The 14,921-nt window shown below is 43.4% G+C and overlaps 1 protein-coding gene and 1 long non-coding RNA gene across 4 annotated transcripts; one reads left to right on the top strand and one right to left on the bottom strand.

The window, feature by feature from the left end:
- Positions 1–326: 326 nt before the first annotated feature.
- CCDC43 (coiled-coil domain containing 43) lies at positions 327–11,252 on the bottom strand. 3 transcript variants are annotated; one of them, XM_070226115.1, is made up of 6 exons: positions 10,971–11,195; positions 10,490–10,621; positions 7,148–7,235; positions 5,319–5,454; positions 3,469–3,527; positions 327–1,958 (listed from the first exon to the last, which is right to left on the bottom strand). In XM_070226115.1, exons 1-6 carry the CDS (start codon positions 11,172–11,174, stop codon positions 1,771–1,773), a joined length of 807 nt encoding a protein of 268 aa, XP_070082216.1. In that variant the 5' UTR covers positions 11,175–11,195; the 3' UTR covers positions 327–1,770. The 3 variants fall into 3 exon arrangements, 2 of the variants coding, with proteins under 2 accessions (XP_070082216.1, XP_001495364.5); XM_001495314.6 differs by lacking the exon at positions 10,490–10,621 and having other exon boundaries at positions 10,971–11,252; XR_011422885.1 differs by lacking the exons at positions 327–1,958; positions 3,469–3,527; positions 10,490–10,621 and adding an exon at positions 4,132–4,202 and having other exon boundaries at positions 4,303–5,454; positions 10,971–11,252.
- LOC138916128 (uncharacterized) lies at positions 11,250–14,059 on the top strand. Its single transcript, XR_011422887.1, has 3 exons — positions 11,250–11,351; positions 11,428–12,898; positions 13,680–14,059. It is a non-coding gene; the product is annotated as an uncharacterized lncRNA (long non-coding RNA).
- Positions 14,060–14,921: the final 862 nt, after the last annotated feature.

The raw sequence follows: 14,921 nt of genomic DNA, 5'->3' as shown, positions 1-14,921 counted from the left end.
AGGCTTTCTCAATATGCTGTCTGTAGCCACAGCCTATGGCTGCTGCCACATGAAGGACTAAGACTCCAAGAGTACTTCAAAGGACTGCAAAGCCAACATACTGACTCCAAAAAACAAGGTAATCTTTCTGATACCCTAATACCCCAACTCACAGGGAAACTGAGGCAGAGATTTTATGGATTCCAGGAAGAGGTTCTACTAGTAGAAGGGATTATAGGGCTAATCAAAACAAAGCATAAAGTTAAATTAAATACATTCCTAACTGACTATCCACACACAATTCATTTCCATGGTAGCTGAAAGGAATCAGAGTAAATTGGAAGACAGTAATTTAAATAAAGTTTATTTTTTAGAAAGATGGTTATTTTTTTTTTTAATTTTTGCAATGCCACGGTTATAGGAGTGTATAGAGGTAACACATCTTTTCCTTAACCATGCTGCTTTTTACCTTCTGCATAAAGGTAAAAATTTGTGTTAATCTCATAGTTAATGGTATAAAACAGGTCGGCAAACTTTTTCTCCAGAGGTCCAGATAGTAAATACTTTAGGCTTTGCAGGCCACATAAGGTCTCTGTCACGTATCTTTTCTCTTACAACCTTTTAAAAATGTAAAATCCATTGTTAGCTTGCACCATACAAAAACAGACTGGGCCAAATTTGGCTTGCGGGCAGCAGTTTGCCGACCCCTGGTATAAAATATCTACTTTCTGTCTTGTCAGAGAAATTGCTCGCTTCAGGCAGTCTTCTTGTAGAGAAAGGCCTTATTTACAATTGAATGTGGCTTGTGACAAAAGTAGAAATGGAGAGTTCTTGCTCACTTTTGACTCTCCCAAGCAGTTTTTCCATTCACTCACTCATTCACAATCAATTTGTTGAACACCTACTATGTACACTCTTAAATATCTTTGTGTTAGCAGAGAATTCCAGTGTTTCTTTCTTAAAAGGGCAGTTCCTCCAGTTTCTCTAAACCTGTAATTATCAGGTCTTTATACTCATGTTTTAGGGCAAATCAGGATTAAAATCTCTACTCGCAATCAAAAGAATTCACGATTATAAAAAATGAATCTAGCTAACAATGATATCCTTGCACTCAATACTGACACATCCTTCTTAAAATCACAGCCTAGATGAGGAAAAATGTAACTCTCTCTCCTTAAAAAGATACCTCTTTTCCTCCCATAGGCTGAAACTTTTTTTAAAAAACATTCTCAAATCTAGAACATACACCAAATAATTTCTTCTCATTTTCCTAGCTTGTTGCCATGTAACAAAAAATCTAGATCCAGGTAGGACTCTTCATTAGCTTTCTATTTCAGCCATAAACCAATACACTTAAGGGTAAATACTACTTCTGAAGCAATTTACACTCCCACATTTCATCTCAGGGAAGGAGTGGTCATGACTCTCCTCCTTCAGGATAAAAACTTAACTGTCAGCTTTCTGAATATTCCGGCTGTTTATCCAAGGTGAGGGAAGACTTTTTAAAGTGGCCAAAAGGAGCTCAGGACTTCAGTATTTAAATATAAAGGTTGCGCCCCTTCCAGATCTTTGGTACAGACATAACTACAATTATCTGATTACCCACACCACAGAGACATGGCACATTTTATAATTAGAAGTGTTTGTGGTTTTTCCTTTTGACCATGTAAACAAAAGGGGAAATGCCTTGGCAAACCACTTTGCAGTGTTCTCTCATTTCTCTTAAATGTGTGCACAGCCAGTTCTCCCTTTGATCAAGTTCATGAAGAGAAAGAATGGAGTGGACCAAGGTTATCGCTTTCGCTCCCCTCTTTGTGTCCTTTTCTTTTCCTTTTCCTTGCGCTCCTGCTTAGCTAGTTTGTCCCTCTCCCTCTGCAGCTTGTCCTGTTCCTTCTTCCTTTGGGACTCATCCCGAAGTGTGTCGCGCTCTAGTTTTCGGGCATTGAGGACAGCTTCCACGTTGGTGTTTCGGAACAGAGCTACGGGTGAGTTAAGGCATTAGGGTACAGGTCACACAGGTCCCAACTACTGCTCTCTTCCCTCATTCCTGTCCTCTCTCTACATGCTGAGTCTTAAATACTCTCTACCTATTCCTAGTTTTTAAAAAAGTCCTTATGTTTATCTTTTGTCTAATAGTAAATCTTAAAACTACCACTACAAAAGTTTAAAGCTCACCCTCAGAATAAAAATCTCATTCAGACTTATCTAAATCTGAATGTTAAAATATTTTATGAAAATGAAATTCATTCTAGAATAAGTACTTATATGATTCAACGGCAGAATATTGTTGGAGTATCTATGCTAGTTTAGTGAATAAAGTATTAATATAACAAGCAAAATTTTTATGTACTTGGCACTACTGTTTGAAAAGAGTTAAACAAGTTATTTACCTTTATTAAACTTTATCAATTTGCTTTTTTTCCTAGATCACTAAAGCTTAAGTGAAAATCATGTTCTACTATAAACTCTGAATTTATAAAAGATATGAAATACTATGTTTAATTGCAGTTAGAAAATACCTAGTCAAAGATTTTCCCTCTCATTTTTTATGACATTAAAAACATAATGTCTGGAGCCAGCCCCGCGGCCGAGTGATTGAGTTCGCGGGCTCTGCTTTGGCGGCCCAGGGTTTCGCCGGTTCAGATCCTGGGCACGGACATGGCACCACTCATCAGGCCATGCTCAGGCGGCGTCCCACATAGCACACCCAGAGGGACCTACAACTAAAAAAATATACAACTATGTACCGGGGGCGGGGCGGGATTTGGGGAGAGAAAGAAAAAAAAAAAAAAGAAGATTGGCAACAGTTGTTAGCTCAGGTGCCAATCTTAAAAAAAAAAAAGAATTTCAGAAAAAAAAACATAACCTCTTACTACCAGATAAGCTCCTCTCTACTCTTAAAACATAGCTTTTTTCTGCTTTAGTGCTTTAAAATAAGTCAGTCTCCCTGAAATAACCTTCTGTTCTGATAACACACCACACTTCTCACCTTGAAGAAGGTGGATTTCTAAATCCTCCTCCTCTAGGAAGCTAAGTGATTCTGTCAGTAGGGACTTTCCTCAGCACATATGTTTCAATCTGTCCATATTTTTAGCATGAAAGTATCAGTGTTTGTGTTATCTTTCCAACAAACTATAAGGTTTCTGAGGACAAAGACCAAAACTTCAATATTATTTTAACTGCTTCCACAGTGCTGGGAAACCCAGTGCTATACACAGGGAACACAGATTTTTATTTTCCCTTAGAAATTCTTTCTCTAAGCTAACCCCTTCACAGTAGATGCTAATGTTTTCTTTGGGAAAAGTTCTCGCTAAATTGACTATTTAGGGCAGTCCTAGGAATCAGGCTCATAATGCTGGCCTGACCTGAGTTCCTGGAGGTAAAGTGAGCCCCCAGTAACATAAAATATTGCAAAAACAGCAAAATAAAAACTGTTGCTCAGGAGGATTCTATGGAGAAACACACGAGGATAGACACAGAGAAGGATACACTTGTCAGAACCAATGTTCATTGTGGTGGCACCTGACTCGTCCTTCTCATCCGCTTCAGTGAGCAACGTTAAGGAAAGGCAGATAGAGAACGAAGGTTAGCACAGCCCAACCCAACATCAGAAGACACTCAATAACCTGATGGGTAGGAAAAGTCTGCTGAACGGAGGGACACTGTCAGGGATGCGGTGGTAAACCCAGGAGAGTCATCTTTAGAAGTCACAACTTGGGGAAGATTGTTCAGAGCATCTGCAAGGTCCTTATCTCTTGGAGGCTGAAAAAGTAACTTAAGCTGGTCTGGCTGGACAGCCACGTTACCAGGAAGCCACGGGATGGTGAGATGACCTCTAAAACAGCGGTTTTCAAAGTGTGGTACCTAGAATTCCCTGGCAACCTGTTAGAAATGCACATTCTTGGGTCTCACCCTGGACCTACTAAATCAGAAACTCTTTAGGGGTAGGGCCCAGCAATCTGTGTTTTAACAAGCCCTCAGGACAAACACTGCTTAAAACATTCTTTTCTAGCCCAAGAAATGGAATTTTGTAATTGGAACTGTGAAAATTAATAAAGGAAACCTCAACTAAAATGGGAGTCAGGAAAGCCTGCAGAGGGAGCTCTCACACCTTACCGCTCACTGTTAACTACTCCAAACGGGAAGAGACTACCTTGCATCTCCAACAGGAAGTTGCCTCTACTTCACTACTCCAGCAGGAGGAAGGAAGGTTTTCTTCTTGCCTAGAAACAAGCGCAGCCAATGGAAAATGCCATAGCTCAGTCAGTGAGGAACGGCTGCCACCCATGAACTCTTACTCTCCTCCAATGAAGTTTCACTTACAACAGCCTCTCCCAACTCCCCTTTTTCCTCTGTAAAAGCGAGCTCCTCTCCTTTGTTCTCGGGACTTTTCCGTCGTTCAGCATAGTTTGCATGTCCTAGATTGCAATTCTTTTGCTATTCCTGAATAAACTCACTTTGCTGGTATAATAATTAGCTATTTTACTTTAAAGTTGACAGAACCATAGCTCTGCCAAGCCTGGCAAGAAAAATCATGAGGAAAAACCAGAAGAGAAGTTGGCCCCAAAGAGTTTTAAGAATTCTTTCCTAAACTAGGGATTAGACAGCTGCCATTTCTGGTATGGTGTCTACTCCATTCAAGGAGGCTCGGTAAGCTAAGTATTTCCCAAACAAATTTCAAATTCACAGGGAACCAAACCTGCCCCTACCAGCAACACTGTGTTTTTACAGAGTCCCAACTCAAATCCCAGATTTATCCTGGTGTTGCTGGGGGCTCAGTCTCCTTTTTCATTACGTGGTAACTGGAATATTTTTTTTAAAGAGATTCAAATGAAACTGGTCGAAATTTGGGAATCCCTCATCCAAAAATATCCAGGTTCTAGTTCTGGTTTTGCCACTAATTGTATGAATATCTCTGATCACCCATTCATCTCTTAGTGCCTCAATTTCCTTATCAACTGGGAAGGAATATAAAGATGGATTATACATGTGACGGTGTACTGCACAGAAAGGTATTATATTATGCAAATATAAAGAATGACAGCTATATCTTATTTTCTGAAAACACAATACAAACGATCCATTGTTAAGGCATTATTTGTTTTACACTGAAGTTTTGAGGAGTATACTGATTATGTGTAGTAAAATTTACACCCAGTATCAACTATTCCTACGTCATTCCCTACACCCACGAAGGGCCATAAATCACTGACACCTGAGAGGAGAAAATTAAGCTACAGTACAGGGGGGGATTGGCAGCTTTGCAAAGCTCACTGCAACCAGCAAACGCTTTTGGCTTGAGGCTTAAGGAACAGGTGACGGGACTCCAAAAAGGATATTCCTCTTCATCTGTCACATCAGCGTACTGGGCCAGGAGCGCAGCTTTTCTCTGCTTCTCCTCTTCTGACACCATCCTGGGCTTCACCACGATCTGTGCCTGCTTCTCAATTAGGGTGGCAATGGCCTGTACCTCATCTGGGAGGTGGTGGAAGGGAAGGGAGAGACAACAAGGTTGTATGCGAGAGAAAACAAGCACACCGAACGGCTAGTCCACCCAGGCAGTGCTTGGAGTCAAGGCAACGGCATCTGCTGACTCCTTAGAGTCCTGGGGTTCAAAGGAGGTGCCTCAGGGCTCACGACAAAGGCAAGAAAAGGCCACGCAGGGCAGGCATTAGGTCTTGTGTCCATCTTCAGTCAGAGCAGCCCTACTTTTACTTGTTTTATATACTGAAGTTCTGCTGCTTTAAAAAAAAAGGTTAAAAGGCACTGCGCTGAAACTAGAGAAATTAAGCCTCCAAACAGGCAACTTGCTCCCCTCTCAAGCCAGAAACATAAGAAGGAATCTAGAATCAACTTAAGCCGGTCCCTTTCCTACTGATAATTAGGCTAGGTGAAATTCTTAGATTATTTTAAAATAAAATCAACTATTAAGTTCTCTATTCTCATAAAAAGGAGGCAATGGTGTCAAGTAGTGGCTCTCATGCCTGAATGCACATTAGAATCATCTAGCGAAGCTTTTAAAAAAACCAATGCCTGGGCCCCAACCCCAAAGATGTTTATATAATTGGCCCATGGTACGGCCCAAGCACTAGCATTTTTTTTTTTGGAGGAAGATTAGCCCTGAGCTGACATCTGCCACCAATCCTCCTGTTTTTGCTGAGGAAGACTGGCCCTGAGCTAACATCCGTGCCCTTCTTCCTCTACTTTATATGTGGGACGCCTGCCACAGCATGGCCTGACAAGCAGTGCCATGTCGTCACCCGGGATCCAAACACAGCGAACCCCAGGCCACTGAAGCAGAACAGAACATGCAAACTTACCCGCTGTGCCACCAGGCGGGCCCCAGCACTAGCATTTTTTACAGTACATGAACTGATTCTAATGCACAGCCGAGACTGAGAACCAATGTGTAGGTAGTTTAGAATAGATTCTATTCAAGTTTGGCTTTTAAGATTTGATTTTTCTGCAGCTAATTTATCATCCTAATGGTGAGTATATTAACCCATTTCTCTTCATTTTAAAGAGTGAAATGTTTAGTTGAATAAAGCAAAAGATCAATCATAATTTGTGCTGTGAAATGAGAATATGAAAAAAGCTGGGAGGTGGGAAAGTATAGCCGATCCTACATCTGCAATGCAAATAATTCTATAAGGGACAGTGGAAAGAGGATGAAAAAGAAAAAGTAGGGGCCAGCCTGGTGGCACAGCAGTTAAGTTCCTGTCCTCCACTTTGGTGGCCCGGGGTCGCAGGTTCGGATCCCGGGCGTGGACCTAGCACCATTTGTCAAGCCACACCGTGGTAGCACCCCACATAAAGCAGAAGATTGGCACAGATGTTAGCTCAGCAACAATCTTCCTCAAGCAAAAAGAGGGAGATTGGTAACACATGTTAGCTCAGGGCCAATCTTCCTCACAAAAAAAAAAGAAAAAGAAAAAAGTAAATACCACAATGAACTTAACTGTGGTCAGCTGAAGTGGAAAGACGTTACAGGGAAAAGAAAACCAATGTTCAGTCAGAAAGTTAAAGTAAGCTGCTGGGCGTTAGCCTGTTTAAACTATCTTAGAGAAAATAAGCATCCAACAGAGGAAACTAAAAACTCCCTCCTTCACAGCCGTATAGTAGTCGTTGGAAAAGGCCCTGGAGGTTAGACGTAAAACTCCAACTCTACCTTCTTTTTTCACCTTGGTGACAACATTCTGAGTTTCCGACCATCGTTCCACAATCTCCTTGCAGATGTTAAGAAGGGAATCTTCTTCCTAATTGGAAAAGTAGACCGATTAATGTCCTGATGGAGCCCTCCACCTGAACAAGGCCTACGGTGAGTACAGCTCTCCCTGCCGGTGATGAAAAAAATCAGGGGAGGGTTTGGGAGCCACAGAATACACAGCATGTTTCTCTCCTGAGGCTTTGGACCCAGAAGCAACTCTGTGTGTGAGCCCCAGAATCCACACCTGCTGGGTCAAGAGCACCCACTCCACCCTGCCAAGCTCCAGGGGAAAGGACTCCCACCCACTCAGAGCGCTCCTCCTCATTCTTTTTTTTTTTTTTAAAGATTTTATTTTTTGCTTTTTCTCCCCAAAGCCCCCCGGTACATAGTTGTGTATTCTTCGTTGTGGGTTCCTCTAGTTGTGGCATGTGGGACGCTGCCTCAGCGTGGTCTGATGAGCAGTGCCATGTCCGCGCCCAGGATTCGAACCGACGAAACACTGGGCCGCCTGCAGCAGAGCGCGCGAACTTAACCGCTCGGCCACGGGGCCAGCCCCTCCTCCTCATTCTTTTGGAGCCAGAAACTGTTGCCTGAGTCAAAACTCTCCTCTGTGAAATCTTCCTTGGCCGATATACTTGACTGGGTATGTTCTCCAAGGTTATCAACTCCCCTGCTGGAACATATCCATGAGCTGGCTGACTCGTAATAAAGAGGAGGTAAGTGGGAAGGTGGTCTCCTATCCACCCATCCCTCTGTCAATTTTACATAAGCACACATATTCTGCTGCCAACTAATCCTCCTTGGCGTGCTATAACAAAAAGGATGTCGGCTTTGGTGTCAGACATACTCAAATTCAAATTCCAGATCTATGAGCAAGCTTCTTAACTTTCTGAGCTCCACATCTTCCCAGGATTTTAGTGAGGAGGAATGAGAATGTGTATAAAGTGCCTACTCTGCTTGGCAAAGAATACGCATTTCAATAAATACAGGTATTTCCCTCCATCGTCATTATGGCTGCCTTCGTCATCTTCACGTTCTACCCTCAGGACGAGCTGTCAGAGTTCACATTTACTAAGTGCTTACCATGTGCCATGCACTGTTCTAAATACTTTACATAAGAACTCCCAATTCTTAAAGCAATCCCAGGAAGTAAGTACTATTAGTACTCTTGACTTAGAGATGAGGAAACCAAGGCACAGAGGTTAAGGAACTTGCCTGAGGTCAGACAAGTAATAAGTGAATTAAACAGGATTTGAACCCAAGCAGTCTGGCTCTGAGCCCATGTTCTCAACCATTATATTATGCTATCTCCCAAAGAAAAGTGAGGAGGAGCAGAAGGCAGACTTATTGTGGATATCCTTATTTTGCACCCGACAAAGGATTCCATCCTCTACCCTGCATCCTTTTAGCGCAAATCCTAGACATATAGTCCTTCTTTGGTCCAAAGTTCCTGTAGTTCATGGATCCCCAGCATAAAAAGCCGAGGAAGAGGAAAAGAAAAAAGGACAGGAAAAGGAGCGGAGAGGCAAAAGAGAAAAGGTGTTCTTGGAGGACACGGTGGCTTATTCTCCCAGTTTCCTCACCCAAACCAAAGTAGTCTGTCCTTCCATTTGTTCATTTGTTCATCCAGATGGTGCCACCTATGGGCAAGGCACTAAGACGAGTGCAAAGAGATGAGTGAGAAAAAGTCCCTGGCCTCATGACACTTATAATTCAGAAGGCTGGTATATAAACAGCTGCCATAAAATGTAATACCCTACTTAATGTAATGTAATGGCCCTACTTAAAATCGCAACTCACCCCTCCATTCCACTCCTGATCCTCTTGCAATGTTCCTTTCTTCCTAGCACCTATCATTTTCTAACATACTATATAATTTACTGATTATCTCTTTCCCTGCCAGAATGTAACCCCTGAGGGCAGGGATTTCTGTTTTGTTCCCTGATGTACCCTAAGCACTCAGGGCAGTGCCTGGCAGAGAGTAATCCATCAATAAAAATTTGACCGATCAATCAATGCAAATGCTATTGGGGGGAATAAAGAGAAGAATGATAGAAAGCTTTTGTTTACCGTTATTTGCTCCTGACTATAAATACTATTCTTGAATCTTACCTCAAATTGTTGCTGACAAACTTCTTAATACCTAATATTGAATCCTAATACAATCTGGTGATTGAATTGGCTATGCCTTTGTTTTTCCTAGAAAGGGATTTGGCATAACAGTTAGAGGCTTTCACATGCAGCCCAACTGACTGACAGACAGTAAGCAGCACTGTGAATGACGTGTTTGATATACGCCATATTCATCAGCCTGCCTGCTCTGTAAAGTTGCTCCTCATTTGTTTCATAGGCAGGACCCCTGCTTGGCCAATTCCTGGCTAATTCTTCCCAAAGTCATTTTCTACAAAGAAGGGGTTGGGAAAACTATGAGAAAATTAAGCATGGTGTGTGAATCGGGCAGAGGGAAGGGGGAAGCCACCCTTAAAAATGAGTTTGTCTTCTGCAGTTTATGCAAACAAGAGGCAGATATAAAGAACCAAATCTGGTCCTAGATGACTTTGTCTTTTCTACCAAGAGACAGTAATAGTCTAAGGCAAATTCATGCCTGCCTTTATCAGCAGACCTACAGCTCCAAATAATGACACCATGAATAGAACAGGTAAAGGAGCTGGTACCAGTGGGCACTCAAGTTATTTCGATTTCTTTTTCATGGAGTCTTTAGAAACTTCCCAGCTAAAAATAAAAAACTAACTTAAATTGCTTGCCTTCTACTCTTTCCCCCTACAAGCTGCAATGTCAGGGCCCAAGAAAACAATTTATTCCACTGTGTTGTATTCCACTGACCTTATGAACTGCATCACAAGCTATGTTAAAGCTTTTCCCACTTATAGGTCAATCTCACCAGAGCAGGCTCTGGGACTAAAAGGGGCCCTTGCAAGGAGCACCTGGGACAGCTGCACTAGTGTTATATTTCAACCGTGTGCACAACAAACTGCATGTCCACCAAGTAAGTGTAAGTGGAAATGATGGCAGCAGAAATGATCAGGTTGGAAAAGTGGACATCTTGGTGACATACTACTTAAATACACCTTAAAGTACACATTTCTGAATTCTTGAATATGCTTCTAAGAGGCTAAGTACCAAGTTTATCTCTTTTTAAAAACTCTGATCTGTCTTATTCTCCCATTTACTGCCCACACACACACCAATGACTACTGTGCATTTCAAAGTACTATAAAAAGATCAGGCCCGCTATTTACTTCAGTTCTGCCTGGCATGAAAAGACCTCTACTGCTACCTTACCTTTTTTGGACTCCTACCTCCAAAATAGGAACCGAGAGGGTACTTCCTGCAGGCTTTTGTCATGGACAGCCCTGGACACTGCCTCTTAAGGAGCACAGACATCCCAAAGCACTTTATCCCCTCCTCTGAACACTGTCAACGGAAGGGAATGAAATTGGTCGTCAGACGTTTACGACAAAACTCTCATTTAGACATTTCAACGCCTTCGGAAGAATGCTCACCCAGCTCACCCACAGGCATCTGAGAGAGCCTTGTCTCCAGGAAAAAGGGAAAGCCATTCCTCTCTATGTACCTGCAATCTTCCGGCTTCCCAAAACCCTGGTTGGGGAGCAACCTCCTTCCCCCACACTCCAGAGCTCAGAAGAGTATTCCTCTCCCAGGTGAGACCACTAATCCTCTGGGACACCCGGTAAGAGGAAGAGGATACCAAGTACTGACAGGGGCCGGCAAGAGGCTAAAGGAATGTGTCCGGGCTTCTCACCAGGAAAGCAGAGAGGATACCCTGCAGGGCGTCCAGCTTCTCTTCTTCCTCCTCCTCCTGCAGGACACCCAGGATGTAGGCACCGTAAATGGCTCGGTCCACTCCCAGTGCCTCCAACCGTCCATCCAGCCACGATCCAAAGCCGCTGCCCCCGCCATCGCCTTCGCCGGAGGCAGCAGCGGCCCCTTCACTGGGCGCCGCCATCTTGGGGTCACGATCCTGCCAGCCCCCAGGGCGCCTACCGCAGTGCCTGACGGGCCGCGCCGCGGGCCCACTGCGCATGCTCGGAGAGGGAACCCACGCCCCTGCGCGCCCGGCGGAGATCCCTGTGCGCCGGTAGTGATCGTCCTGGGCGTTTTGTACCTTCCAAAGAGAGTGCAGGTTGGCGTACGCGTGGTCACGTTGTCCGTCGGGAACCCTGGCAGGTGAGGGTTCCTAACAGACTCTTTTTTTACAGTTGGGGAAGTTCAGAGAGGTTCAGTAACTTGGCCAAAGTCACGCGGCTAATAACTAAGCGGGACTGGAACTCACCTCGATGTCAGCGCTCCAGCCCTCATCTCCAAGCTGCCCTTCCGCGCGCACTCGTGGGATAGCAAGCCACCCACCCCCACACAGCTTTCAAGCAGGAACCTGCTGCCTCTGGCCAGAGTACCCACCGTCGCTATCAACTACTTCCACCCTCGCCTTTCCAAGCTCCTGCTCTATCAAAACTCAAGCTCCAGAAAACCTTCCCTGACCCCCTGCAATCTGTTAAGACCACTCCAATGTGCGGTGCTTAACGCGGTACGGGACGCATAGTAGGTGCTCAGTAATTGAAAAGGCAACCTCAAGTCATTTCTTTCACTCACTCACTCATTCAACGCTTACACAGAAATATCTTTGAGGAGCCTTCCTTAACCTTGGCCAGCCACTGTGCTGAGAGCTTTTGATGCATTATCTCCTGTAATCCTCCCAGCCGCTCTGTGAGGAGATGCTTTTATTGTTCACTTTTTCAAGTTAAGGAAGCAGACACAGTCACACAGGTACAGGGGGTCTAACCAGAGGCAAGAGCTCGCGCACAGCTGCCAGAACTTCAGCTGACTCTGCAGAACACCTGGCTCTGGGCTGAAGTGAATTACCCAACAACCTGGGTTGGCTTTCCGTGAACTGCGGGGGAGGCTGGCGGGTCACTGGCCTAACTCCATGCACTAAATAAATTTGAGTACCTACAGCATGGCATTGCTGCTAAGCAGTGAAAATGCAAAGGTGAACGTCACAAATTCTCTGCCCTCAGAGGGTCTTCAGTCCGGTGGCAACAGACGTGTTTAAACTAATAATGACAATATAGTGGGATAAATGTTTTAATGGAGCTTTGGCTAATGGAGGTTGCAGTAGGATGCCTAGAAGAAGATTAGGTTAATGTTGCCTGTTGGAGTGGGGTTGGAAGCTGTGGAGATGGAGGATCCAGGAAGGCTTCCTAATGGAGCTGATGCTTGCACTTTTTTGAAGAATAAATAAGAGTTCTTAAGGCAAAAAGACTGGAAGAAAAAGGGGATAGAGCCAGATGCAGGGAACTGTGTGCAAAGGTTCGTTAGGGGGCCTCCAGAGAATCACCTGTGGCTCCAGCAACAGAGTTCAGATAGAAGATATTCAGGAGAGGACAAGAAGAAAAGGAGGGGCTTGTCTACTTTGCAAAGGGCCTCTTGAGAGTTCTCTTAATTATCGTTGGGATAATGTAAGTGAATAGACGTGGAACACTAAAGCTCAGTAGAAATACGGGATAGTGTGACTATTAGCCCACTGGCTTCTGTGTGCTCACTGTCAGAATGTAACAGTAATGGAGTCAGAGGCCAGAATCAGCCCCCAAAGACTTGCCCCTGTTTCTTTTCTTTCTTTTTTTCTTTTTAAGGAAGATTATCCCGGAGTTAATATCTGCTTCCAATCCTCCTGTTTTTGCTGAGGAAGACTGGCCCTGAGCTAACATCCATGCCCACCTTCCTCTGCTTTATATGTGGGACGCCCCCACAGCATGGCTTGACAAGCAGTGCATAGATCCACTCCCAGGATCCAAACATGGCAAACCCTGGGCCGGCAAAGCAGAATTTGCGAACTTAACTGCTGCACCACTGGGCTGGCCCCAAGGCTTGCCCCTGTTTCATGTCCTCAGATGTACCTTCCAACCCAACAGCTGTGTTGCAGGTGGGGCTTTTCCATTGACAGACTTGGGAGCCATCATGGCTCAAGGATCGTAGTTTGAGGTCAGTGCAGAGCCCCCACAATCAGAAAAGTAGCACAGAATTTTGGTGTTTTTAACTTTTTATTTTGTAATAATTACTCACAGGAAGTTGCAAAAATAGTACCTAGAGACCTGTGCACCTTCACCCAGTTTCCCCCGCCTTGGTAACATCTTACATAATTCTAGTACAATATCAAAATCAGGAAATTGATATTGGTATAATGCACAGAGGTTTTTTGAAGGCATCAGGAGCTTCTCACAAAACTGAGCAAAGGGTCTCCAGACCCTGCATTAAAAAGTGTCCTCATTGGAGGGACCGGACTAGTGGCATAGTGGTTAGGGTTGTTCACTCTGGTTTGGTGGCCCAGAGTTCACAGGTTTGGATCCTGGGCATGGACCTGTACACTGCTCATCAAGCCATGCTGTGGGGGCATCCCACATACAAAATAGAGGAAGATGGGCACAGATGTTAGCTCAGGGCCAGTCTTCCTCAGTAAAAAAGAGGATTGGTAGCAGATGTTAGCTCAGGGCTAATCATCTTCCCCCCCCCGCAAAAAATTCATTCAACTGGACAAATGACAGAAAGCTTACAGAAAAATTCAAAATGGCTTTTTACACTATAAAAATGTGCTGTCACGTTTCTAATTTTAAAAATATGCAAATTAGGGAGCCAGCCTGGTGATGTAATGGTTAAGTTTGTGTGCGTCACTTTGGCGGCCCATGGTTCATGGGTTCGGATCCCAGCTGGGAACCTACACACTGCTCATCAAGCCATGCTGTGGCAGCATCCCACATACAAAACAGAGGAAGATTGGCACAGATGTTAGCTCCACAAAAAATCTTCCTCAGCAAAAAAAAAAAAAGAATTAAAAAATATATATGCAATTTAAACTTGCAATGAGATACTATGTTTGCTTTTCAGATCATAAAGTCTGATAATACACTGTTGATCTGTGATTGGGTAACAGGCATTGGAAAATGCTGGAGCAGGAAGTGAATCGATAAAATCTTGTTGGAGGGCAATTTGAAAAGACCTAGCATTTCTGCTTCTGGGAGTTTCTTATGATACATTTGTGCAGAATGACATATTTATAAGGATATTCATTGCAGTGAAGCTTATTGTAGTAAAAGAACAGAAATAGTCTACGTTTTCTCTGTAGGAGACTAACTCAAAAAAGCCAAATGAAGTATTGTGCAGCTATAAAAATGAAGGAAGTTCTTTATGTACTGACATGTAACAAAAGTCAAGATACATTGTTAAGAAAAAAGTAAATCTCAGAACAGTATGTAATGTTTGCTATCATTTGTGTTTAAAAAGAAAGTGAGGTAAGGAGACTACTGTACATATGTGTTCTAGCATATGCATAAAATATCTCTGGAAAGATACACAAGGATGTGAGGATGGTTGTTACCAGGGAGGAGAACTCATGGAGACCAGTTTTAAAACACCTTGTTTTAAAAATTACAAACTATATGTTATGTTTATTTACCTTGCATTTTTTTTTTTTTTAAGAAATAAAGGCTACTTGAAGCCCTCCCTCCAATCTCATTTTCTTCCTTCCCTCCCCAGAGGTAACCAGTATTCCTGAATTTGGTGTTCATCTTCTGCTTGAATGTTTTGAAACATAGTACATATTGCTACATATGTAATACATATTACAACATATCTATGTACTTATGTATCCATCCGTGTGTATGTATCCATAAACAATATATCACATTGTTTTGCATGTTGG

The sequence above is a fragment of the Equus caballus genome, chromosome 11 (assembly GCF_041296265.1).
Source record: "Equus caballus isolate H_3958 breed thoroughbred chromosome 11, TB-T2T, whole genome shotgun sequence".
Lineage (NCBI taxonomy): Eukaryota > Metazoa > Chordata > Mammalia > Perissodactyla > Equidae > Equus > Equus caballus.
This window is presented reverse-complemented; position numbering and strand designations above follow the sequence as displayed.

Excerpts from the sequence above, each read along its gene's own strand:
- CCDC43 (XM_070226115.1), bottom strand. The coding sequence starts at position 11,174 with ATGGCGGCGCCCAGTGAAGGGGCCGCTGCTGCCTCCGGCGAAGGCGAT. Across the intron at positions 5,455-7,147 it reads CACCAAGGTGAAAAAAGAAG|ATGAGGTACAGGCCATTGCC; the intron begins GTAGAGTTGGAG and ends ACCACCTCCCAG. Across the intron at positions 3,528-5,318 it reads GATGTGACAGATGAAGAGGA|TGAAGCGGATGAGAAGGACG; the intron begins ATATCCTTTTTG and ends AACGTTGCTCAC.